At 42.8% G+C, this 26670-nt stretch overlaps 1 protein-coding gene across 2 annotated transcripts in view; it reads right to left on the minus strand.

The window, feature by feature from the left end:
* The window catches only part of LOC306939900 (electrogenic sodium bicarbonate cotransporter 4-like), an 88059-nt gene that overhangs the window by 42121 nt on the left and 19268 nt on the right, over positions 1–26670 (minus strand). For both annotated transcript variants that reach the window (XM_079524698.1, XM_079524699.1), the window contains exons 4-7: positions 5597–5726; positions 4409–4569; positions 3578–3706; positions 799–894 (exon numbers count right to left, since the gene is read on the minus strand). In XM_079524698.1, coding sequence (XP_079380824.1) covers positions 799–894; positions 3578–3706; positions 4409–4569; positions 5597–5726 — 516 coding nt within the window. The remainder of the gene's footprint in view (positions 1–798; positions 895–3577; positions 3707–4408; positions 4570–5596; positions 5727–26670) is intronic.

Consider the following 26670-nt stretch of genomic DNA (forward strand, 5'->3'; position numbering starts at 1 on the left):
CGCTCTCCCAAAAAGTGGTGTCTCTGTGACACCTTTAGGGGCCGCAGTCGGCCTTCAAAGATGAGAAATGATGCATTGAATTTGCCTGTCTACTTCCTGATTGGTTCGTCATATGCCGTCGGGAAATGTTTGACCAAGGACAACGCTTCTAGGAAATTATTTGAATGCAGACCGCGGGGTCTGCATACAAATATTGACATATTATTGCTTATAGCAAATTTAAGTAACATTGGTGCCCATTTTCAGGTGGACTGGGACCGCGCGGCCAAATACATCTAACTATAAATGCACACAGTCTCTCTGTGTGTGTGTACGTCTGTACGTCTGTAATCCACGTAACTCGAGAACCGTTCTCCCCACCGACTTCAAATTCGACACACACGCTCCACCCCCCCACCACCCCCCCCAAAGGGAGTGCAGTGCCCGGTGTCGAGTCGGTCGGACCCACGGTTGTCCAGAACCGCCCCAAAAAGGCCTCTGCCCGGGCTCTGGACTGCAGGGCTCCTGCCCAGAGTCCATATATGGAGCTGGCCTGTTCTGACATCATTCTGACGTCTGTATAGACTCCACATTTGAGCATGCCTGACACAGAACTCCATATAAGGGCATAAAAGGGACACAGACACAATATCCGGGGTGGGGCATGCATTTCCAACTTGTAATTATTGATTTGGGAGTCCTTGACATGAAACCGTTTGAGAGCCACTGCAGTTAGGTATTAGTGTGTATAGACTCACGCACTTCATGATCAATATAAGACACCAATCACACCAATCAATCAATGGCGTATAGACTCACACAGGCGGCCAGGGAGAGAGCGGAGGTCATCAGTGGAGCGGTGGATCCCCCAAGCAGAACTAGTGCTACGACTAAGGTCTACCTGAGGACTAAGGTCTGACACACGCACACACGCACGCACGCACGCACGCACGCACGCACACACGCACGCACGCACGCACGCACACACGCACACACGCACACACACGGCAGGGCAGGGCAGCGAGAAATGACAGACATGAGAGATGATTTGATCCAGAAAGTAGTGGAAGGAAGATGTAGAAAATATTACAATTTAATATATTGTTGCTGTCGGGCAGAAACCTCCTATCATCCATATATCCTATCATTTTATGCCTTTTCGTAAGTTAACGCCCACCTTGATCCTACTGCACTACAGCGTCACGCAAACGCAGCAAAAGTAGCAGATCCACAAGCTCAAAACGCAGCGCAAAAGAGACACGTTTGGAGCTTGTAGATCTGATACTTTTAGGCCTACTATTTGTTTTGGACATAATGAGGTTCCCACCGAACAGCGACGATAACCATTTAGGCATTTCTTCCCCCAGTGATTCATCGTCTGCTAAATGCTTCAATTGTCAATCATAAAACGAATAGGCTACATAAATCAGAGGTTCCCAAACTCTTTCAGGTCAAGGACCCCCAAATTGACACTAATGAGCCCCATTTGAAAAAGACATGCCAGGGACCCCTCATAAGAGAAGATGTTTACGGCTCTAGCAGTGATTCTCAACCCGTTTAATTTCAAGGACCCCCATTTTGACATGCATTAGTCTACGGACCCCCCATTTAATGGCATTTCTATCTCTGAGACAACAATTTATATTGTAAAAGAAATGTTATTTTAACTCTGAGAGTAACGGGTCCATTTGGTTCCATTTGTACACTCTCTGAGTTACAGACCTACAGTATTAGGTATAAGGGTCCATTTGGTTCCAAACTATCATTTAGCTGGGGGCCCCCTGGAACTATCATTTAGCTGGGGGCCCCCTGGAACTATCATTTAGCTGGGGGCCCCCTGGAACTATCATTTAGCTGGGGGCCCCCTGGAACTATCATTTAGCTGGGGGCCCCCTGGAACTATCATTTAGTTGGGGGCCCCCTGGAACTATCATTTAGCTGGGGGCCCCCTGGAACTATCATTTAGCTGGGGACCCCCTGGAACTATCATTTAGCTGGGGGCCCCCTGGAACTATCATTTAGCTGGGGGCCCCGTGGAACTATCATTTAGCTGGGGGCCCCCTGGAACTATCATTTAGCTGGGGGCCCCCTGGAACTATCATTTAGCTGGGGGCCCCCTGGAACTCCCTCAGGTACCCTTAGGGGTCCCCGGACCCCACTTTGGGAACCACTGACATAAATTATCAGCTTAATTGGTTAAAGTATAGGACAAATCAAATCTATAGTCATTAAAGCTGCAATCCATAAGCTTGCATTAATGGTGCTGTGATTTGGGGAAACAAACTCCTACACATACTCTACCGTACTGATTGGTAAGCAAAATAAAAAATAACACCACACGATGCATTAAAATAAGTATACACTGGATTGCAGCTTTAACATGAATACGTTTGGTTTATATAGTTCATATATTAGTAGAAATTAATTCATAGAACAGGTGAATCTACCAGGACCATGCCATATACACACACAGAAATAACATGTATAGCAATAGCAGAGCATTAGGTACTGTCCATTCTCTCCCCATCACTCACACACTCACTAGAAGCTGTGCTGGATGCCCTGGTCTTTCTCCCCATCCCTCACACACTCACTAGAAGCTGTGCTGGATGCCCTGGTCTTTCTCCCCATCCCTCACACACTCACTAGAAGCCGTGCTGGATGCCCTGGTCTTTCTCCACATCCCTCACACACTCACTAGAAGCCGTGCTGGATGCCCTGGTCTTAAATCCTCTGAAATGGACCCTAGTTAAACTGTACTTGATGCGTTCTTTTTCAGCCTACAGTACACCATATATCTCCTCACCAAAGATAGCAGATCTACAAGCTCACAGCACGTCACAACATGACGCGTTGTGAGCTTGTAGATCGGCTAATCTGGGGTGAATGTTTCCCCCCAGAATAGGAATGCTGGTGTTTAAGTGGTTAATTAAACGCCAAGTATAAAAGTTATTTGCAGTCTGTTTCTAATGGAAACAAATTTTCTCTACTACTACTTCCTCGTGACATACAGTAGGCCTACTGTATCTTTAGGGGAAATATGTACATGTTTATGCGTACCGTTAATAATGACAAAGTACTGCAGGTACTAAAACCTTCTGGGAACTCATATTACTACAAAGTAATAATGTAATTCGGGGGTGCCTTGGATGAGCCAAAACGGTTCTACTCACTAGCCTGTTGGAGGATTTTCCTACACTATGTCCACCAGGGAGCGGTACAGTGAAAGGGTTTCTCTACTCACTAGCAGCAGTGTTGGAGGGTTTTCCTATGTCCACCAGCCAGGGAGCAGTACAGTGGAAGGGTTTCTCTACTCACGGGCAGCAGTGTTGGAGGGTTTTCCTATGTCCACCAGGGAGCGGTACAGTGGAAGGGTTTCTCTACTCACGGGCAGCAGTGTTGGAGGGTTTTCCTATGTCCACCAGGGAGCGGTACAGTGGAAGGGTTTCTCTACTCACTGGCAGCAGTATTGGAGGGTTTTCCTATGTCCACCAGGGAGCGGTACAGTGGAAGGGTTTCTCTACTCACTAGCAGCTGTGTTGGAGGGTTTTCCTATGTCCACCAGGGAGCGGTACAGTGGAAAGGTTTCTCTACTCACTCGCAGCAGTGTTGGAGGGTTTTCCTTTCTTGGTCTGGTGACGGTGTCTCCGTAGCAACACGAAGCTGATCTGCTCCTTCACTTCTGGGCCAATCAGGCCGTCGGCCACCTGGCGCTCCACGATCTCATCTGGGAGTCAAACGTCAAACAAACATGAGAAGACCATCATTTGGTTTATCACGTAAACTGAAGCTGCACAATGCATCGCCTTGTGTAACTTGAGCTTGTTCTTTAGCAATTTTCAAGCATTTACGTATAACCACTTAAACCCTCAATACTTAGTCAACTTGACCATGAGCTCTGTACTTACACCAAACCTCTTCACCAGCAATATCCCATCTACAAGCTCTGCGACAAATTGTGAGCTAGTAGTCTACTTGTCAGCAAATGTCCCCCCCTAGAATAGGCTATTATTCAAGTAAAAAGAAAAAGAAAAAACTATCACACATACTGTAACAGTTTGGTGCCTCCCACCTGTAACAATAATAATATCTGGGACTTATATATAGCGCTTAAGTACTCAAAGACGGTTTACATGGGTGGGGGCCATGAGGGAACATAAGAAAAGGACAACTTTATTAGGAAAACAAGAAATATAAGAATTAAAACCAATAAAACAGTACATGTAACAAGTTCTCGGGGTGGCTATAGCTAGTTCAAACAGGTGGGTTTTCAGTGCGGTTCTGAAGGTAGGGAGGGAGGGCCGGGGCATCTCTGAAGTGTTTGCGGGGAGTGCATTCCAGAGTTTGTATAAACTCTGGGGTTCCCCCCTAGGGGTCCAGGACCCCCTGTTGAAGACCGCTGCCTAACAGAACACTAGTGGACACACACCTACTATCTGCGGCAGTGAGTAGGCCTCCAGGTCCAGCAGAACGCTGCCGGTCTGCAGACAGGTCCGGAGTTCAAACAGGCTGTGGAGGGTCAGCGTGGCCACGTGAGGTTTGCTCCACCGCTCCCCTCCCTCCTCCACCTTCTCCTCAAACTTCACCCACCTGGAAGGAGGAAAAGGCACCGTCAAGTGTGCTGATGAGGCGGTGTTGTTCTAGGGCAGGGGTGGGCAACTGGCGGCCCGGGGGCCACATGCGGCCCCCACCTTCACTTAATGCGGCCCTCAGGTTAATGTCAGAATACTGATATAACATTGGTTTCAACTGTTACAATTCCACAACATGCAAACATGACCCACTTTTAATTACTTCAGTCTAAATTAGTATAGCTCAATGCTCAACACAAGTATAAATTCAAGATTTAATTTGGAATATAGCAAAAATAGCCGATCTACAAGCTCAAAACGCGTCGCAGCGTTTTGAGCTTGTAGATCGGCTATTTTTGCTACGACAGTAATATATGGCCCTAGGGAGTGAGTGTTGAAATATAGTGGCCCTCTCCATCGTCGAAGTTGCTCACCCCTGTTCTAGGGGGACTGGAAACAACTATTATGCTGTGTTAGGCAGATCAAAGGTAGCCTGTAGCTTTGTATCTTCGTGTCACTGGCTTCCATTGAAAGTTAACTGTGGTTTATAGCTTTAGTTTTCAATGGAAGCCAGCGAAATGAAGATACGAAGCTAACAGGCTATACCTTTCGTTTTCAATGGAAGCCAGCAACATGAAGATACTGTATGTGACGGCCAATGTTTGCAGGCTGCAAACATTGGCCCTCACATATCTTGTGAGGGCCAATGCAAATTGCATTGGCCAGCTGCAATTTGCAGCTGATATACATTAATACTGAATTAGGTCAAATGAGTTCTCGAACTGGACATGATGATTAACTGACATTAATTCTGAATCTAATGAAGACTCACATTCACATGTTTGGCATGTGAGTATGTTATTTTTGAGTGGTGCAAACCACTCCAACAACCAGCTTTGTTTGTATCCGTGTTTGTGTGTACCTGTACGTGGGGCCCAAAAGAATGAGCATGGTTACTATGGTCACTGACATTACGTCAGACCACAGCTGATCAGGCCTTGCACCACTCAGTTCACACGGGTGTGATTTTTTTTGTATGTCTTTACCTGGCAGACTCTTTCCACTCCAGTTCGTCTCCGTCCAGTTGCAGGGTGTCCATCTCTGTGAAGATGGTGGGCGTCGGACGGCCGTCATCTTCCCCCCGAATCTGACGCAAACGATCTGCTGCCGGAGAGACTGACGACAAACAACACGCACCACTTTGGTTTAGATTAGGAGTAGGAATAGTATTAGGAACGTCCGTCAGAGGCAACTGTCTGCATATGCTTCATCCACGCTTTACAGTAGCCTGGCCTAGCCAGGGGCGCGCGCGCAAGGAGCAACCGCTGAAGAATATTGGTTCACCGATCAGAGCCCTCCCCCCATGCCCCCCTCCGCCCCTCCCCTCCCTGGTAGAAATCACACAGAGGTCCTGGAGGGGGATGGACCCCCACACAGAGGTCCTGGAGGGGGATGGAACCTTTACAGTAGCCTGGCCTAGCCAGGGGCGCGCGCGCAAGGAGCAACCGCTGAAGAATATTGGTTCACCGATCAGAGCCCTCCCCCCATGCCCCCCTCCGCCCCTCCCCTCCCTGGTAGAAATCACACAGAGGTCCTGGAGGGGGATGGACCCCCACACAGAGGTCCTGGAGGGGGATGGAACCTTTACAGTAGCCTGGCCTAGCCAGGGGCGCGCGCGCAAGGAGCAACCGCTGAAGAATATTGGTTCACCGATCAGAGCCCTCCCCCCATGCCTCCCCTCCGCCCCTCCCCTCCCTGGTAGAAATCAGCGGAGGAAAGCGACGCCCCCTCTGCACTGTAGTTGACTCCTCCCACTCCTAGACCAGGAAATGTCTCTCGTTCCCCCAGGCTTTCATTTTTTGAGCCGATCGCGAACGAAAAAGAAAAGCCTGGGTACCGAGGCTAATAATAATCACCATCATCTAGGTCAGGGGTTTTCAACAGGTGGTCCGTGGACCACTGGTGGTCCATGGAGGTATTGCATGTGGTCCCTGACCATGCATTTAGTAATGTAGGATTTGTTCTTTTTTTATTTATTTTTATTTCCACTAGTTGAGAAACTGTGAACTGAATAACCTGGTGACCTATGATGGCCGTCCATGTAGTAATTTACTGACAAGTTGGAGGTCAAGAAATTCAACAGAAAGAGGGAGTTACAATCTCAAGAGGGGGAAAGAGCTGGTTCTCTGGTTGAGTCGTTATTATTAGGAAAGTATTAGTAGTCAATGGACCATTGGTTGACAAACTGTGGGATGTATACCCATGGGATGCATAGCAAGTGTTACAAAAGCACTACTCTTAGCCCATATCCCCACCCAATACAACAGTGGTCCCCAGGTTGATTCTTAGGTGGTGGTCCCTTGTTCACAATCAGTTGAAAACCCCTGATCTAGGTCTAGGACAGTGGTTCTCAAAGTTGGGTCCAGGGACCCCCACACAGAGGTCCTGGAGGGGGATGGACCCCCACACAGAGGTCCTGGAGGGGGATGGACCCCCACACAGAGGTCCTGGAGGGGGATGGACCCCCACACCGAGGTCCTGGAGGGGGATGGACCCCCACACCGAGGTCCTGGAGGGGGATGGACCCCCACACAGAGGTCCTGGAGGGGGATGGACCCCCACACAGAGGTCCTGGAGGGGGATGGACCCCCACACCGAGGTCCTGGAGGGGGATGGACCCCCACACCGAGGTCCTGGAGGGGGATGGACCCCCACACAGAGGTCCTGGAGGGGGATGGACCCCCACACAGAGGTCCTGGAGGGGGATGGACCCCCACACAGAGGTCCTGGAGGGGGATGGACCCCCACACCGAGGTCCTGGAGGGGGATGGACCCCCACACAGAGGTCCTGGAGGGGGATGGACCCCCACACAGAGGTCCTGGAGGGGGATGGACCCCCACACAGAGGTCCTGGAGGGGATGGACCCCCACACCGAGGTCCTGGAGGGGGATGGACCCCCACACAGAGGTCCTGGAGGGGGATGTTACAAGTCTGTCAGAGGTAAGTGGGGTCCTTGAAATGTGAGAACCACTTGATTTAGGAAACTTGATGCAGGGAAGTGAAGTGGCCTAAAGACCCAGATTTCGGCAAACAGTCCCCCGTGGTGCCTGCAGGAGGCAGGTGGTCTTGGGGAGGGTCCTCTGACACACATGATGAAAACACTAACTGCTTCTTTTCGGTCCGACAGTCATTTGACCGACAACCTATACCTCAAACCCCCTAACCTAGAACCATAAACTCAAGCACGGGAGCAGCACGGGGAGCAGCACGGGAGCAGCACGGGGAGCAGCACGGGAGCAGCGCATGTTCGAGCGCTAGTCCGACCGTTGTTCCCGCATGTCGGACTAATGCTCCGTCGGAATTACCATCGGATCCCCTTCTTTTCACCTGACAGTGAGGCGCTGCACCGGGAGAGCAGAACTACGTCTACATGTGTCTGCATGCATCGGTGTGCGGTTCCTTATGTTGGACATTAAACAAGCTGATGTACGCACGTATCTGCTGGGGTTAAGCTATAGTGTTAAGCTTAAAGTGTTATGCATCCGTGTTATGCAACCTCTCTATGCAGTAGCTGCCCCCGCATTACACACTGATCAATGATGCTCTGTGGGGTAGGGCATTCACTTCTAGTCATTTTTACTAGTTGACTAGTTGCCTAGTTTACTAGTCGACTAGTTGTTTAACTACCTAATATGTAAAACATAAAATAAATTAAAAAAATAAACTTTTTTTTTTTTTATCAACTAGTCAACTAGTACCAACAAGGTCGACTAGTGGATTTATTAGTCGACTAGTAAACTAGTCGACTAGTTGCTTAATGCCCTACTGTGGGGACACCAAACTCTCAATTACCAATTCCATTGTCTGTCTGTCTATCTCTCTCTCTCTCGCACACGCACACACGTGCAGTCGCGCACGCACGCACGCACGCACGCACGCACGCACGCACGCACGCACGCACGCACGCACGCACGCACGCACGCACGCACGCACGCCAGACAAACTGACAGACAGAGAAGAGTGGGTGGGAGACACATATTGACATCTGTGACGCTGACAAGCTGCGGTGAATAAACGGATCAATGGAACAGAGATGTCACAGTGATTTAGCCACATGTGACATGTCAGCTACGTATACTGTAAGCGCAACGCTCGTTTTCCATCAACAGCGTCAACTTTCCCGGTAGTTCCACGTCACACGACTTGTGCATTCTCACTACGGATGTAATCATAATCATAATCGCATTATGATACATGAAGCAAGCAGTAGAGACAGTGGAACTGAGGGGAGGCACCACATGTCTTTTTAAACCTGTGATCGTGCTGAAAGCTTGGACATTGAACACAGGGAGATCAGCCAGAAGCTATTAGGACACAATGGAGTGCCCACTAAGCCAGCGAACATCATTAAAAGCAGCTGCGCTGCTGTAGAGTCAAAAATCTGTACATACAGTACATAGAATGCAGAGAGACAGTGTAGTGCCTCAGTAAAGTAGGATCACATGTAAACCAAGAACCTACATTATAGCATCAGTTTAAACAATGCATGGATTTGTTTTTATGTCCCGATACCCCGTCCAAGACAGGCTTCAGACGTGCCTCCTCAGGAGACTTGGCTCAGATCTGAACCCATTTTGATTTGGCGTTAGGAACCCGTTGCGACCTCATGCCATCGCGGACGTCGACCCCAGGCAGGGTTCGAACCCACAACCTTCCGCATGAATACTGTATCATTCAAGGATAGCCTCCTGGTTTTGTTTCACCAATAAAGTGGCACGCTTTAGTGGCACGTTTGTTACCTTTACTCTAAGTTAAGTTATTGTGCCCTAGCTGTTTGTCACCGTTACTCTAAGTTAAGTTATTGTGCCCTAGCTGTTTGTTACCTTTACTCTAAGTTAAGTTATTGTGCCCTAGCTGTTTGTTACCTTTACTCTAAGTTAAGTTATTGTGCCCTAGCTGTTTGTCACCGTTACTCTAAGTTAAGTTATTGTGCCCTAGCTGTTGTTACCTTTACTCTAAGTTAAGTTATTGTGCCCTAGCTGTTTGTCACCGTTACTCTAAGTTAAGTTATTGTGCCCTAGCTGTTGTTACCTTTACTCTAAGTTAAGTTATTGTGCCCTAGCTGTTTGTCACCGTTACTCTAAGTTAAGTTATTGTGCCCTAGCTGTTGTTACCTTTACTCTAAGTTAAGTTATTGTGCCCTAGCTGTTGTTACCTTTACTCTAAGTTAAGTTATTGTGCCCTAGCTGTTGTTACCTTTACTCTAAGTTAAGTTATTGTGCCCTAGCTGTTGTTACCTTTACTCTAAGTTAAGTTATTGTGCCCTAGCTGTTTGTTACCTTTACTCTAAGTTAAGTTATTGTGCCCTAGCTGTTTGTTACCTTTACTCTAAGTTAAGTTATTGTGCCCTAGCTGTTTGTTACCTTTACTCTAAGTTAAGTTATTGTGCCCTAGCTGTTTGTTACCGTTACTCTAAGTTAAGTTATTGTGCCCTAGCTGTTTGTTACCGTTACTCTAAGTTAAGTTATTGTGCCCTAGCTATTGTTACCTTTACTCTAAGTTAAGTTATTGTGCCCTAGCTGTTTGTTACCTTTACTCTAAGTTAAGTTATTGTGCCCTAGCTGTTTGTTACCTTTACTCTAAGTTAAGTTATTGTGCCCTAGCTGTTTGTTACCTTTACTCTAAGTTAAGTTATTGTGCCCTAGCTGTTGTTACCTTTACTCTAGAGTTAAGTTATTGTGCCCTAGCTGTTTGTTACCTTTACTCTAGAGTTAAGTTATTGTGCCCTAGCTGTTGTTACCTTTACTCTAAGTTAAGTTATTGTGCCCTAGCTGTTTGTTACCGTTACTCTAAGTTAAGTTATTGTGCCCTAGCTGTTTGTTACCGTTACTCTAAGTTAAGTTATTGTGCCCTAGCTGTTTGTTACCTTTACTCTAAGTTAAGTTATTGTGCCCTAGCTGTTGTTACCTTTACTCTAAGTTAAGTTATTGTGCCCTAGCTGTTTGTTACCGTTACTCTAAGTTAAGTTATTGTGCCCTAGCTATTGTTACCTTTACTCTAAGTTAAGTTATTGTGCCCTAGCTGTTTGTTACCTTTACTCTAGAGTTAAGTTATTGTGCCCTAGCTGTTTGTTACCTTTACTCTAAGTTAAGTTATTGTGCCCTAGCTGTTTGTTACCTTTACTCTAGAGTTAAGTTATTGTGCCCTAGCTGTTTGTTACCTTTACTCTAAGTTAAGTTATTGTGCCCTAGCTGTTGTTACCTTTACTCTAAGTTAAGTTATTGTGCCCTAGCTGTTGTTACCTTTACTCTAAGTTAAGTTATTGTGCCCTAGCTGTTGTTACCTTTACTCTAAGTTAAGTTATTGTGCCCTAGCTATTGTTACCTTTACTCTAAGTTAAGTTATTGTGCCCTAGCTGTTGTTACCTTTACTCTAAGTTAAGTTATTGTGCCCTAGCTGTTTGTTACCTTTACTCTAAGTTAAGTTATTGTGCCCTAGCTGTTTGTTACCTTTACTCTAGAGTTAAGTTATTGTGCCCTAGCTGTTGTTACCTTTACTCTAAGTTAAGTTATTGTGCCCTAGCTGTTTGTTACCGTTACTCTAAGTTAAGTTATTGTGCCCTAGCTGTTTGTTACCTTTACTCTAGAGTTAAGTTATTGTGCCCTAGCTGTTGTTACCTTTACTCTAAGTTAAGTTATTGTGCCCTAGCTGTTTGTTACCTTTACTCTAAGTTAAGTTATTGTGCCCTAGCTGTTTGTTACCTTTACTCTAAGTTAAGTTATTGTGCCCTAGCTGTTTGTTACCTTTACTCTAGAGTTAAGTTATTGTGCCCTAGCTGTTGTTACCTTTACTCTAAGTTAAGTTATTGTGCCCTAGCTGTTTGTTACCTTTACTCTAAGTTAAGTTATTGTGCCCTAGCTGTTGTTACCTTTACTCTAAGTTAAGTTATTGTGCCCTAGCTGTTGTTACCTTTACTCTAAGTTAAGTTATTGTGCCCTAGCTGTTTGTTACCTTTACTCTAGAGTTAAGTTATTGTGCCCTAGCTGTTGTTACCTTTACTCTAAGTTAAGTTATTGTGCCCTAGCTGTTTGTTACCTTTACTCTAAGTTAAGTTATTGTGCCCTAGCTGTTTGTTACCTTTACTCTAAGTTAAGTTATTGTGCCCTAGCTGTTGTTACCTTTACTCTAAGTTAAGTTATTGTGCCCTAGCTGTTTGTTACCGTTACTCTAAGTTAAGTTATTGTGCCCTAGCTGTTTGTTACCGTTACTCTAAGTTAAGTTATTGTGCCCTAGCTATTGTTACCTTTACTCTAAGTTAAGTTATTGTGCCCTAGCTGTTTGTTACCGTTACTCTAAGTTAAGTTATTGTGCCCTAGCTATTGTTACCTTTACTCTAAGTTAAGTTATTGTGCCCTAGCTGTTGTTACCTTTACTCTAAGTTAAGTTATTGTGCCCTAGCTGTTTGTTACCTTTACTCTAAGTTAAGTTATTGTGCCCTAGCTGTTTGTTACCTTTACTCTAAGTTAAGTTATTGTGCCCTAGCTGTTGTTACCTTTACTCTAAGTTAAGTTATTGTGCCCTAGCTGTTTGTTACCGTTACTCTAAGTTAAGTTATTGTGCCCTAGCTGTTTGTTACCGTTACTCTAAGTTAAGTTATTGTGCCCTAGCTATTGTTACCTTTACTCTAAGTTAAGTTATTGTGCCCTAGCTGTTTGTTACCGTTACTCTAAGTTAAGTTATTGTGCCCTAGCTATTGTTACCTTTACTCTAAGTTAAGTTATTGTGCCCTAGCTGTTTGTTACCGTTACTCTAAGTTAAGTTATTGTGCCCTAGCTGTTGTTACCTTTACTCTAAGTTAAGTTATTGTGCCCTAGCTGTGAGGCGAAATCCGGTGTTTTGAAGTATAAAAGTGAAGAGTGTCTTCAGCTATTTCTGGTGTCCGAGCTCGATCTGCATTCTTGGTTCCACGTACTTTCCGGGTCAGCAATCGTAACACAAAGAGATTAATGTATTGGCATAATTTGGCAACCTGTAAGCTAATATTCCTTATGGAAATCATGTCATATTTAAAAATAGGTTAAACACTACAAGGTATTATTTGGAATGACTCTGATATAAACTGTGCATGCGTGCATGCGTGCCATGCATGCGTGACATACCCAAATGTGTAATCACATTTATGTTTTATTATATATGTTTTCTGAATACTCTATGGCTCTGATCATACCTACCTGATCCGGTGTGACCTGAAACTGGAAGTGAAGACGATGAGAATGTTATCCCTGTGGAAGAAGAGATCGTCTCACCTCCCCCTGCACTTGACACACCCGACGAGATCAGGCGGTCCACAAGAGAAAGGAGACCAAGAAAGATGTTCACATACCAGACACTTGGTGAACCTTCACTACAACCACATCCCAATGTCAACACAGTCCACGCATACACCACGCCATACATTCCACCATACATGCCTTACCATATTCCATCACCTTTCCTGTTTCCACATTACATCCCTTACCCCCCATACACACTACACATGCACTACACCAACACTTTGAGTATTTGTGAAGTTTTGTTTTGATAAAAACGGTTTAAAATGCCAGGAGGCATTTCTTATTTTGTCAGGGAGCGTGTGACATACCCAAATGTGTAGTCACATTTATGTTTTATTGTCTCCACCAGGCCGAAGGCATGGGGAGAGAGTATGTTTTGCACTCCGTCCGTCCGTCCGTGTGTCCGTGTGTCCGTCCGTCCGTGTGTCCGTCCGTCCGTCTGTGAACAGCTAATCTCCGGCACCGTTAACCCGGTCGATGCCAGATTTTGTACACACACTCCCTGGATGCCAACGATGAACCTCTGCCCCAGAATTTCCAGAACGGCCTGTTATAGCGCCACCAGGAGGCCGCTTTGTGCAAAACAAGTTTTTGGACAGTACACCTACAGATTTTGTCCAAACATCACGCAAATTGGTACACAGTCTCTCTAGAGCCATTCAACGAAACAGGTTTTTCAGATTTCTCAGACTCCATCCTGATTGGCTAAGATTGGCTTCCAAAGTTCGCAGGAGTGCTCAGTTTCAAACAAAATGCTGCAAATCATGAACACATCGTGTGATTTCCGTGAAATTGCGCACGCACATTCCCACTAAGCCCAGGAAGAAATGCCACATGAACATTTTCAACTCAGCCTCATGGTGGCGCTATAACTGGCCGAAAAGTGTTTTTACCTCCAACTGCACGGATTTGTGGATAACTTTGTATGCCAACTCCCTAGAGGCCAAGGAAAAACCTTTGCCTGGAATGTTTCACATCTGCTCTTTATAGCGCCACCAGGAGGCCGACATATGTAAAACACATTTTCTAATATTACTCCTTCAGATGTTATCCAAATTTCACGCAAATCGGTACACATGCTCTCCATAGTCATGTGATCAAGACAGGTTTGTTTGATTTCTCATAATCCACCTTCATTGCCTACGATTGGCTTCTAAACTTTTCAGGAGTAGCCCGCTTTGTACCCGCTTTGTACAAAACGACTCAACGCAGCGTCCGATTGCGGTGAAACTGTGCATGCATATTCCCACTAGGCTGAGGAAGAAATGCCACTTGACAGTTTTCAAATCAGCCTCATGGTGGCGCTACAACAGGCCAAGCCGTGACACACACACACACACACACACACACACACACACACACACACACACACACACACACACACACACACACACACACACACACACACACACACACACACACACACACACACACACACACACACACACGATTATATTACTCCTAAACATTTTTCCAAACATCACACACACTCCTATCCTCCTGGTGGAGACATGTGCCCAGAAGGGCACTTTTTCTAGTTATATATGTTTTCTTGTATTTTGAATAGCCTTATTGTGCCTTGGGAATGAGCAGGGAGTCTATGTTGTAGGAATGGACCTATTCCACATTCCGTGCCTTTTCTGAGACCGGTTAGATAGGTGGTTACATGACGTCTTTCTTCAGATGGGAAGAAAGAACGATCGAGAACGATCGAGAACGAACAAAGAAAAACCTCGCCTACGTTGAAAATGAGGGCTTGGCCTCAACTGTATTTCCGAGTATAAATAAAAGGTGAGAAAGAAAGAAAGAAAAAAATAAAAAAAAGATAAAAAATAAAAAAATAAAAAATAAGAAACGACTGAAAATTAAGAATAACACCGACACCGGAAGGTAAATATAGTATTAGGAGATAAAACATGTTCACTATGAGCACTTTGTACTATGAAACAAAGTTAGACTTGGTATTATGCGAGAAATTACGTGATTTTGTAGTAGTTTGATGTGTGTAGTTGAATCTAAGCCCAAGCAGTCAGATTCATCGCAGCCATTACTGCTGCTCACAAACGTGACATTTTGGTTGGTTTCACTGACAGTATTTGTGTTGCTCCTTTAGTGTTAAAATCTCATGTTGTGTGTTTAAAATGTGTATTCAACTTTGTACATTGAGAAATGTTTATTTTCGTTTTTTATATAGTTAATCCTCTCCAGTACGCCTTGATATGTATCTAGTAGCCTACAGTATTATAGCATTGTAGCATGTCAATACAATACAGTGTTAACCTGTTTTCAGAACAGAAGCAATTTGATTTGATGAGAATGTGATTTCATGATGATATAAATAATTCATGGTTATGCATAAATAACTTCATGTTGATGTGACAATGACATTTAAAAAATAATTCATTCTAAGCAGTAAGCAAAACAGTATATTATGCTGTGAAATGTAAACACATGGCAATGTGAATATAAATGAAAATAAGATGTATTGTGATTTGTGATGAATATGAAAAGATGGGTTTATTGATATTGTGTGAAAATGTGAATGTTCATACAGTAATTGCAACTCTTTTCAAAGAAAGAAAAGTAAATGGTGATTTAACCTGTTTAATTGTGAATAAATTGAGATGAACAAGGAAGAGAGAATGAATGAACACTGAAACTGACTCTGTCTCCTGTTTTTCCCTGTTTATTGCAGATTTACAATTTACATTTAAATTAGGATAACATACAATGGCTGCACTTGGAACCATGGTCCGTCTCCTGATCCTACTCGTGGTGGTAACTTTGGTAAGTTACACCAGCCTCCCCACATGTTTTCCTTTTGGGGCCCAGATGACAGTGAAGTGACAATTTAATGACTTTTAAGACCTTTTTAATACCTAAACAATAGATAGCTTTTACTGAGAAACAGTGAGTTACACTAGATCTCAGCTGTCGGGCAGAAAAACAATGCCTCATCAAAGTTGGTATGGTGACTTTATACATTGTCAGATACTTGAATGTGTCCTCATCCCTTTACCCAAATACAGCTCAATGTGTTCTTATATTATCATCGCTTTACCCAAATACAGCTCAAGTGGAGTTAGGAGGTTTTTGACCTGCATTCACGTGGAGAATACTTTCGGTCTTCTGGCAAACTTTGAAATAATTGTGATATTGATTTGAAGTCACATTGCATACTAGCTCTGGTCCATAGCCTCCTGCACTTTACTGCCATTGCATTGAGGCTATGCGACTGTTCGCATGAAACGCGGACCAACCTCTCTGTTAAAAATAAAAAGAACGTTTCACCTACTAACCAATACAAAGGTGGTTTGTGTCATTAGAAAGCCTACTTTCCTTAGTGGATGCACTCTGAGCCCCCCATCAACCCCACCACAAGTATAAAATTTACTTTTTGGCCAAAAAGGGATTTATTTCTCTGTGGGTTCTCTCCTGTGGAGTAACTAACTTTTTTCGGTGGAAAACAAATCCCTTTCTGGACGAAAAGTACATTTTATACTTGTGGTGGGGGGCTCAGAGTGCGTCCACTAAGGAAAGTAGGCTTTCTAATTACACAAACCACCTTTGTATTGGTGAGTGGGTGAAACGTTCTTTTTATTTTCGTAAAAGAGGAGAGGTTGGTCCGCGTTTCATGCGAGCCAGGAAATAGAACGGTCGCATAGCCTCAATGCAACGGCAGTAAAGTGCAGGAGGCTATGGACCAGAGCTAATTGCATACACAATCTCCTAGCCACTGCATTAAACTTTTCCATATTATTGTCGTTACAGCTTGTGTTTCTTTGGACCAGCTTGAGTGGTCCAAAGGGAGGCAGCTCCATCTCAGAGGACAGAGCTCAGCTCCAAGACTTTGACGTTGACGACTTTAACGCTTTATATGCAGGTGAGAACAACAACCTGATCCATCATTTATACCACTATAGGCTAAGATTACTGTCATGATACGACTCAGTGAGGACCCATGATGCAGGAACACACTGGAAACCAAGAGTAGACGTAGAACCACACTTTACTTAAATAATAAACAGGAACAGAAGTACACCTTCACAGAGGGATTAAAGCTCGTAGTGCAGCACTCTGTGCCGAGCTACGAGCTTGAAGATCTGCTATTTTTCAATAGCTAAAGTAGATATAACATAATGCTTAAAACATTCAAAAGGGGTTCCCGCCCAGAATGTGAAGTACACCTTCACAGAGGGATTAAAACTGTAACTTATAAAACAACAAACACCCGGGAAGGACCGACGACGAACAAGCACCGACTCCTAACACATATCAGAACACTCTTAAATACCTTTCAATTAGTCCAATTACACCACAGTCTACAGCTGGGTTGCCCAGGTGGAACCGCAGTCTTTCAACAGGGAAAACATGAGGGAGGCGACCCAGGCGTGGCACACTCAGTGTGCCATGCCTGGCACTCACGAGTGTGACAATCTAACTATGAATGCACCAAATCTCTCCAACTTGTAGATCTGCTATTTTTGAAAAATCGTGAAAACGTGTGCAAATCTTTGAATATATATTCTTTCACAGCGAACATTTTAACTCATATCTTTGCTTCTGGGAGGTCCCTGGAACATTATGTTCACATGGGCGTCCGCGGCCAAATACAGATCATGCTGGGCGTGATATAGAATCGCCCTCAGGTCTAAATGGGTTAACAATGTAACGACATGTTGTTTCAGATGCAGTGGGACACGTTGACACATCCAGCGAGGATCACCTGCTCGTTACGCGCGGCAAGAACAAGGGCAGGCAGCCGAAGGCCGGCACCTCCGGCGCCGTGAAGCAGAAGAAGGACGACCACTTTATTAACAACGGTCTCCTCAAAGTCTACAGGAAGGTAATGAGGCCCGTCTTGAAACATCATCAAAAAGACTTTGAGAATCACCCTATGCTGGGGAAGATCGAGAAGTCGCTGTTATGGCGTTGCTACAACAACGCCATAACAGATAACACCATCTTTCAGACCATAACAGAACGGGGTGCTACAGCTATAGCCAAGTCCTCAGAAGGCGATAAAAACTCTCAAGATTTTGACAGATTATTTGCTCCACTTGTTACTGCATCTGAAAAGTATGCTATCAAACTGGTCGTTTACTCGATGGAACATGATGAAGCGGGCCCTGAAACAGAATTCCCTGAATTACGAAATGCTGTAACTGAGGCTGCTACTGCTCTTGGTGAGAACGAAGGCGCATATTATGACGCGGATGCCTACAACAGGTGGAAAGCTGGAAAAGGAAAAAAGGAAATAGACAAAATTGGAAAGGAGATTGAGAACGCTAAGAAATCAGTAAAAGCAATGCTGAATGATATTGTTAACCAGCTTCCCAAATTTGCTCATGTCGCAGCTCATGTGGTCCATCCTAATTGCATTTACAATGGCTTTATTAAGTTTTTTACCCTCTTATGTAAAGCACTTTGTGCCACTTCCACTTTCCATTCCACTGCAGTCCCATTCACTCACCTGTCTCCAACTCCCTCATCAGCCCACCTGTGAACAGTTATATAGGGAGCAGGTAAATTATTTACCTGCTCCCTATATAACTGTAACTCTTTTGTAATAGAAAAATAGATAAACCGGTCAAACTAACAATCCAAAATGTGGAAATCGAACAAGTCAATGAACACAAATTCTTGGGTATCATTATAGATAACAAACTCTGTTGGAAACCACATATAGATAACACAAAGTCAAAAATATCCAAAACAATTGCCATACTATACAAATTGAAACCCATTGTCAACCATAGTTCACTTTACCTGCTGTACTGCTCCCTCAGACTACCTAGAGGCAACCAATCCACTCTTTATTAAAAATAAAACCCTAAAATTAGAAGACCTAGTTGATCTAAACACTGCCATAATAATGTACAAGGCCCACCACAATATTCTTCCACCCTGCATGCAGGAGCTATTCAAAGCACGAGAGACCAAGTACAAACTCAGGGGAACTGGTGTATTTAAGAGAAATAACGCAAGAACCAACACCAAAGATAAATGCTTATCCGTAAGAGGGGTGTGTCTATGGAACAGCCTGGATAAGGATCTGAAAATGTGCTCATCAGTCACCAAATTCAAACAAATGTTTAAATCCAAGGTAATAAATAGATATAAAACATTAGAGTATCCTAGTTAGAAATAAGTAATAGTAAATATTAAAACCAAATAATTAAATACATTTAAATATATACAAATGCAATTATTAATTAATGTATAAATATTAAAAAGAAGCAGTCTATATAGAGGGTCTGAGTCTTATCATTCCATACACAAACTCAATGTGCAAACCGTATTAGGACCACTTATTGATTCTCCACCTAGTGGTGTAGCTAGTGTGGTGTGGTTTGGTGCAGCTTGATGGCAATACTTCCATATTGTCACGCTGCAACGGACCATATTGACAACTAATAATGTATGTGGTTTGAGTTTTCTGTTACACACTTAAGTGTATAAAAAACTAAACTGAACTAAACTAAAAAAACTAAAACTAACTGGACTCCTAACTGGACCACACACTTAAGTGTATACAAAACTAAACTAAACTAAACTAAACTAAAAAACTAAAAAACTAAAACTAACTGGACTCCTTACAAACACTCACTGTCAGAACATTTGTCATCGTCCCTGAGCTATACCCCCAAGTTCCTGGTTCTGTTTCTCCTGGAAAGGTTTGCTTTTGGACTTTATGATGTACTGCCTTGTACTCGAGTTTTGCCTTTTTGGACTTTCTTAGTTCTATTTTGTATTTTTTGAGTTTTGGAATTGCTACTTTTTGTTTGTTACTAATTGGGCTTAAATAAATATTTGGATTTTGAATCTTCCCGTTTGTGGCTCTGCATTTATGGGTTCAGTCATCCTGCTATCCTGACAATGTCTATTGTCTAAATTCAATTCAATGCTATGATATGATATGATATATGATATACATTCTTTATGCACAATTAATGGATTATGGGTGATGACTGACTTACGTAGTTTGTCTAGCATATTGTTCAGCTGGCAGTGAACATATCTGTTTAATATCATATTATAATTATTATTAATAATAATATGATTAATAATCTATGATGTTGTTCATGTATGTTCACAATGCAGACACATGAATAAACTAAATAACATGATGTTGTTTATAGTGTACATAGGCCTACTGTATCTGTTCACGGGTTGGTTCACGATAAAAATACAATAATAAACGAGTAATGTAAAGAAATGTGTTTAGCTATAACAGGCAGATGTGAAAAAAAATCTCTTTTTCCTTGGCCTCTAGGGAGTACGCATACAAAGCTGTACACAGATCAGTGCAGTTATAGGTAAAACATGATTTGGCCTCATAGCGCCACCATGAGGCTGAAAAATGTAAGTGGCATTCCTCGGCGTAGTGGGAATGTGCATGAGTAATTTCATGGAAATCATGAGCATGCTGTGTTCATGATCTGAGCCATTTTGTTCTAAATGGGCCAGTCGTGCAAACTGTAGATGTCAATCGCAGCCAATCAGGATGGAATATGAAAAATGTAACAGATCTGTGTTGATCACTACTGTATATAGAGTGTTTACCGTGATGTATGGAACAGATCTGTGTTGATCACATGACTATATAGATGGTGTATACTGACATGCGTGATGTATGGAAAAAATGATACAGTAAAAGTATGTGTTTTACAAACATCGGCCTAAAGGTTTTTTATGTGGCCTCTAGGGAGTGCATAATTTATACTGTACAAAGTTGTACACAGGATTGGTGCACTTATAGGTAAAAACAGGAATTGGCCTGTTATAGCGCCACCGTGAGGCTGATTTGGACATTTTTAAGTGGCATTTCTTCCTCTGCCTAGTGGGAATCTGCGTGTATAATTTCACGGAAATCACACGCTGTGTTCATGATTTGTGGCATTTTGTTTGAAACTGATCAATCCTACAATCTTATAGCCAATCGGTATGGAATATGGGAAATGGGACAGATCCGTGTTGATCACGTGACTATAGACATAGTGTATACCGATTTGCGTCATGTGTGGTTAAAATGTGATGAAATGTGTAATGAAATGTGTTTAGCAAAAACCGGCCTCATGGTGGCGCTATAAACGGCCGTTCTGAAGTGCCGGAGATTAGCTGTACACGGATGGACGGACACACGGACACTAGTGGGACGATATGGGTACCTCACGATACGATATCTGTGGCAATATTAGGCCCTCGATAATGATATCACGATATTCAATATATTGCGATATTCAATATAAGAGATAAATAACCATAAAAGGCAAAAATCTGTAATGATGTATTGATTCCAAAATCTAAAATATTTTTTGTGTCACAAACTGGCCAATAAGTACATGAATCTTGCCTCCTCCAAACAGTAAAACACTGAATGCAACTTTGAAACTTGTCCACAACTTGTCTGTCCACAACAATGGGTAGCCTACTACTGCTAGTACTAACCAATGGGTAGCCTACTACTGCTAGTACTAACCAATGGGTAGCCTACTACTGCTAGTACTAACCAATGGGTAGCCTAGTACTGCTAGTACTAACCAATGGGTAGCCTAGTACTGCTAGTACTAAACAATGGGTAGCCTAGTACTGCTAGTACTAACCAATGGGTAGCCTAGTACTGCTAATACTAACCAATGGGTAGCCTACTACTTCTAGTACTAACCAATGGGTAGCCTAGTACTGCTAGTACTAACCAATGGGTAGCCTAGTACTGCTAGTACTAACCAATGGGTAGCCTAGTACTGCTAGTACTAACCAATGGGTAGCCTAGTACTGCTAGTACTAACCAATGGGTAGCCTAGTACTGCTAGTACTAACCAATGGGTAGCCTACTACTGCTAGTACTAACCAATGGGTAGCCTACTACTGCTAGTACTAACCAATGGGTAGCCTAGTACTGCTAATACTAACCAATGGGTAGCCTAGTACTGCTAGTACTAACCAATGGGTAGCCTACTACTGCTAGTACTAACCAATGGTTAGCCTACTACTGCTAGTACTAACCAATGGGTAGCCTACTACTGCTAGTACTAACCAATGGGTAGCCTAGTACTGCTAGTACTAACCAATGGGTAGCCTAGTACTGCTAGTACTAACCAATGGGTAGCCTAGTACTGCTAGTACTAACCAATGGGTAGCCTAGTACTGCTAGTACTAACCAATGGGTAGCCTACTACTGCTAGTACTAACCAATGGGTAGCCTACTACTGCTAGTACTAACCAATGGGTAGCCTAGTACTGCTAGTACTAACCAATGGGTAGCCTAGTACTGCTAGTACTAACCAATGGGTAGCCTACTACTGCTAGTACTAACCAATGGGTAGCCTACTACTGCTAGTACTAACCAATGGGTAGCCTACTACTGCTAGTACTAACCAGAGGCGTGTATACAATGGGTAGCCTACTACTGCTAGTACTAACCAGAGGCGTATCTACAATGAGGCGAGGACAGGCGTCCGCCTGTCCAAATCCATTTTCTGCCTAGCCAAAATCCATACACTGAGGACAAAAACAAGACCTGAGAACTATTAGTGGGGCGACTGTGGCTCAAGAGGTAGAGCAGGTCGTCCAATGATCCATGGGTCGGCGGTTCGAATCCCGGCTCCTCCTGGCTACATGTCGAAGTGTCCTTGGGCAAGACACTGAACCCCAAATTGCTCCTGATGTGCTGGTTGGTACTTTGCATGGCTTCCGCCGCAATCGGTGTATGAATGTGTGTGTGAATGGGTGAATGTAATGCACAATCTATGTAAAGCGCCTTGGATAAAGGCGCTATATAAATGCACCAATGCGACAATTAACACATCTTGCCTGCCCGAAATGTAATACCTGGAAACGCCACTGGTACTAACTAATCAATATTACAATATTGGGAGGGCAATATTATAAATATTGCGGCGATATATGACGATATATATCGCAATATCACCATTGACTATTGACATTTCCCCCCCTCTATTTCCCATTCCAAGAGCGTTTGCCTAATGTAACTATTTTCAGCAATGGGATAATATTTTTGGTGGGTAGATCTGGTTCAGCTGGTCATTTTGAAAGTAGCTCTCAAGTCTAAAAAGTGTGGCCACCCCTGCTCTAACCACTACACCAGTTTAAAGGAGCATTCAGTGATTTGGGTGATTTGGAAAACCACCCAGTCCGCCCCGGTAACAAAATGTGCACATGCACGCTCTACAGTGGGGGGAAGTGCAACAGGCCAACAGCATGTGCACCAAGGCCCGCCCCCACTCGATCATGATTGGAGGAAGGCCCCTCTCATCCTGATTGGATGAAGGCTTTGCCACCCGCCACCAAAACTGAAACTAGGGTTTTTTGACCCCAGGGGCTCACTGGGGACAGGGAGGAACTCCTTATATGGTCAGCACACTCTATAGTAGGGAGGATTATCCAGAAAAAAGAAAAAACAAGTGATATTTGAATTAAGTCAAATCACTGAATATACCTTTAAACAATATACTATCAAAATAATATAATTTGAAGCTATAGGATACAGTGTTAACAATTCTTACAGCGTCATACATTTTAACCTTGGCAACAGATTGCAATGTCGTCAAGGCTATAGGTCAAGGCTATAGGTCAAGTGCTACGGGCTGAGGTGGAGTCTGAAGAGGTGAGTCTTTTGGAAAATTGGGAGTGAATCAATCAATTAATCAATCATGTTGTGACCTTATAGATCAGCTATTTTCACAGAAGATATTTAGTGCAGAGGGGGAGGGGGGGGGGGGGAGGCCAAACGTATATTAGTTTATTAATAATGGTGTCTTCTGTGTGAGAAGCTTGTGTGTGTGCGCGACTGCGCGTGCGTGCGTGCGTGCGTGCGTGTGTGCGTGCGTGCGTGCGTGCGATCCATGCGAGAAATCGTAAAAAGCAACATAGAATGTAAATGTATTCTGTGTGGGGTGAAAGAGCCATTGTAAAACAGAAGGTGTATTTTGCATTGTCTGCAGCAACAGGTTCAACTGTTTCACCTCATAAGGACATCTATAGCTGGCTTTAAACCGTCTTTGATAAAAGAGAAACATGCAAAACATGACTGGCTCAATCAGTCCACATTGAGGTTTGTATATTAGTTAATGTTTAAACTGTTACAGTTCAGAGTATAATGAAGTACGGCCCCAATATTGTATAAATTCAGAACTGAAGCTTCAGTAGTTGAGTGAGGATTGGAACAGCTTCTACGTTGACTCCTGAAAACTCAACCGTTGCTCCTGAAATCATCTGGCTACAAGGTGAGTTTAATTTAATATTGAATTAATTTATAGTTGAAATCATCTGGCTACAAGGTGAGTTGAATTTATTATTGATTTAATTTATATTTGAAATCATCTGGCTACAAGGTGAGTTGAATTTATTATTGATTAAATTTATAGCTGAAATCATCTGGCTACAAGGTGAGTTTAATTTAATATTGATTTAATTTATAGCTGAAATCATCTGGCTACAAGGTGAGTTTAATTTAATATTGATTTAATTCATAGTTGAAATCATCTGGCTACAAGGTGAGTTGAATTTAATATTGATTTAATTTATAGCTGAAATCATCTGGCTACAAGGTGAGTTGAATTTAATATTGAATTAATTTATAGCTGAAATCATCTGGCTACAAGGTGAGTTTAATTTAATATTGATTTAATGTATAGTCAAAATCATTTGGCTAAAAGCATAAAATATTGTCTTACGTCTCACTTTAAAATAAATGAATCAATGATCAATGTATATAATCATTCAAGTAGAGCCTCCTGTTTTTGTTTCACCAACAAAGTGGCACGCTCTGTTTGTTACCTTTACTCTAAGTTAAGTTATTGTGCCCTAGCTGTTGTTACCTTTACTCTAAGTTAAGTTATTGTGCCCTAGCTGTTGTTACCTTTACTCTAGAGTTAAGTTATTGTGCCCTGGCTATTGTTACCTTTACTCTAGAGTTAAGTTATTGTGCCCTAGCTGTTGTTACCTTTACTCTAAGTTAAGTTATTGTGCCCTAGCTGTTGTTACCTTTACTCTAAGTTAAGTTATTGTGCCCTAGCTGTTGTTACCTTTACTCTAAGTTAAGTTATTGTGCCCTAGCTGTTGTTACCTTTACTCTAAGTTAAGTTATTGTGCCCTAGCTGTTGTTACCTTTACTCTAAGTTAAGTTATTGTGCCCTAGCTGTTGTTACCTTTACTCTAGAGTTAAGTTATTGTGCCCTAGCTGTTGTTACCTTTACTCTAAGTTAAGTTATTGTGCCCTAGCTGTTGTTACCTTTACTCTAGAGTTAAGTTATTGTGCCCTGGCTATTGTTACCTTTACTCTAGAGTTAAGTTATTGTGCCCTAGCTGTTGTTACCTTTACTCTAAGTTAAGTTATTGTGCCCTAGCTGTTTGTTACCTTTACTCTAGAGTTAAGTTATTGTGCCCTAGCTGTTGTTACCTTTACTCTAAGTTAAGTTATTGTGCCCTAGCTGTTGTTACCTTTACTCTAAGTTAAGTTATTGTGCCCTAGCTGTTGTTACCTTTACTCTAGAGTTAAGTTATTGTGCCCTAGCTGTTTGTTACCTTTACTCTAGAGTTAAGTTATTGTGCCCTAGCTGTTGTTACCTTTACTCTAAGTTAAGTTATTGTGCCCTAGCTGTTTGTTACCTTTACTCTAGAGTTAAGTTATTGTGCCCTAGCTGTTGTTACCTTTACTCTAAGTTAAGTTATTGTGCCCTAGCTGTTTGTTACCTTTACTCTAGAGTTAAGTTATTGTGCCCTAGCTATTGTTACCTTTACTCTAAGTTAAGTTATTGTGCCCTAGCTGTTTGTTACCTTTACTCTAAGTTAAGTTATTGTGCCCTAGCTGTTGTTACCTTTACTCTAAGTTAAGTTATTGTGCCCTAGCTGTTGTTACCTTTACTCTAAGTTAAGTTATTGTGCCCTAGCTGTTGTTACCTTTACTCTAAGTTAAGTTATTGTGCCCTAGCTGTTGTTACCTTTACTCTAAGTTAAGTTATTGTGCCCTAGCTGTTTGTTACCTTTACTCTAAGTTAAGTTATTGTGCCCTAGCTGTTTGTTACCTTTACTCTAAGTTAAGTTATTGTGCCCTAGCTGTTGTTACCTTTACTCTAAGTTAAGTTATTGTGCCCTAGCTGTTTGTTACCTTTACTCTAGAGTTAAGTTATTGTGCCCTAGCTGTTGTTACCTTTACTCTAAGTTAAGTTATTGTGCCCTAGCTGTTGTTACCTTTACTCTAAGTTAAGTTATTGTGCCCTAGCTGTTGTTACCTTTACTCTAAGTTAAGTTATTGTGCCCTAGCTGTTTGTTACCTTTACTCTAGAGTTAAGTTATTGTGCCCTAGCTGTTGTTACCTTTACTCTAAGTTAAGTTATTGTGCCCTAGCTGTTGTTACCTTTACTCTAAGTTAAGTTATTGTGCCCTAGCTGTTGTTACCTTTACTCTAAGTTAAGTTATTGTGCCCTAGCTGTTGTTACCTTTACTCTAAGTTAAGTTATTGTGCCCTAGCTGTTGTTACCTTTACTCTAAGTTAAGTTATTGTGCCCTAGCTGTTGTTACCTTTACTCTAAGTTAAGTTATTGTGCCCTAGCTGTTTGTTACCTTTACTCTAAGTTAAGTTATTGTGCCCTAGCTGTTTGTTACCTTTACTCTAAGTTAAGTTATTGTGCCCTAGCTGTTTGTTACCTTTACTCTAAGTTAAGTTATTGTGCCCTAGCTGTTTGTTACCTTTACTCTAAGTTAAGTTATTGTGCCCTAGCTGTTGTTACCTTTACTCTAAGTTAAGTTATTGTGCCCTAGC

This window comes from Electrona antarctica, assembly GCF_951216825.1.
Source record: "Electrona antarctica genome assembly, chromosome: 16".
Lineage (NCBI taxonomy): Eukaryota > Metazoa > Chordata > Actinopteri > Myctophiformes > Myctophidae > Electrona > Electrona antarctica.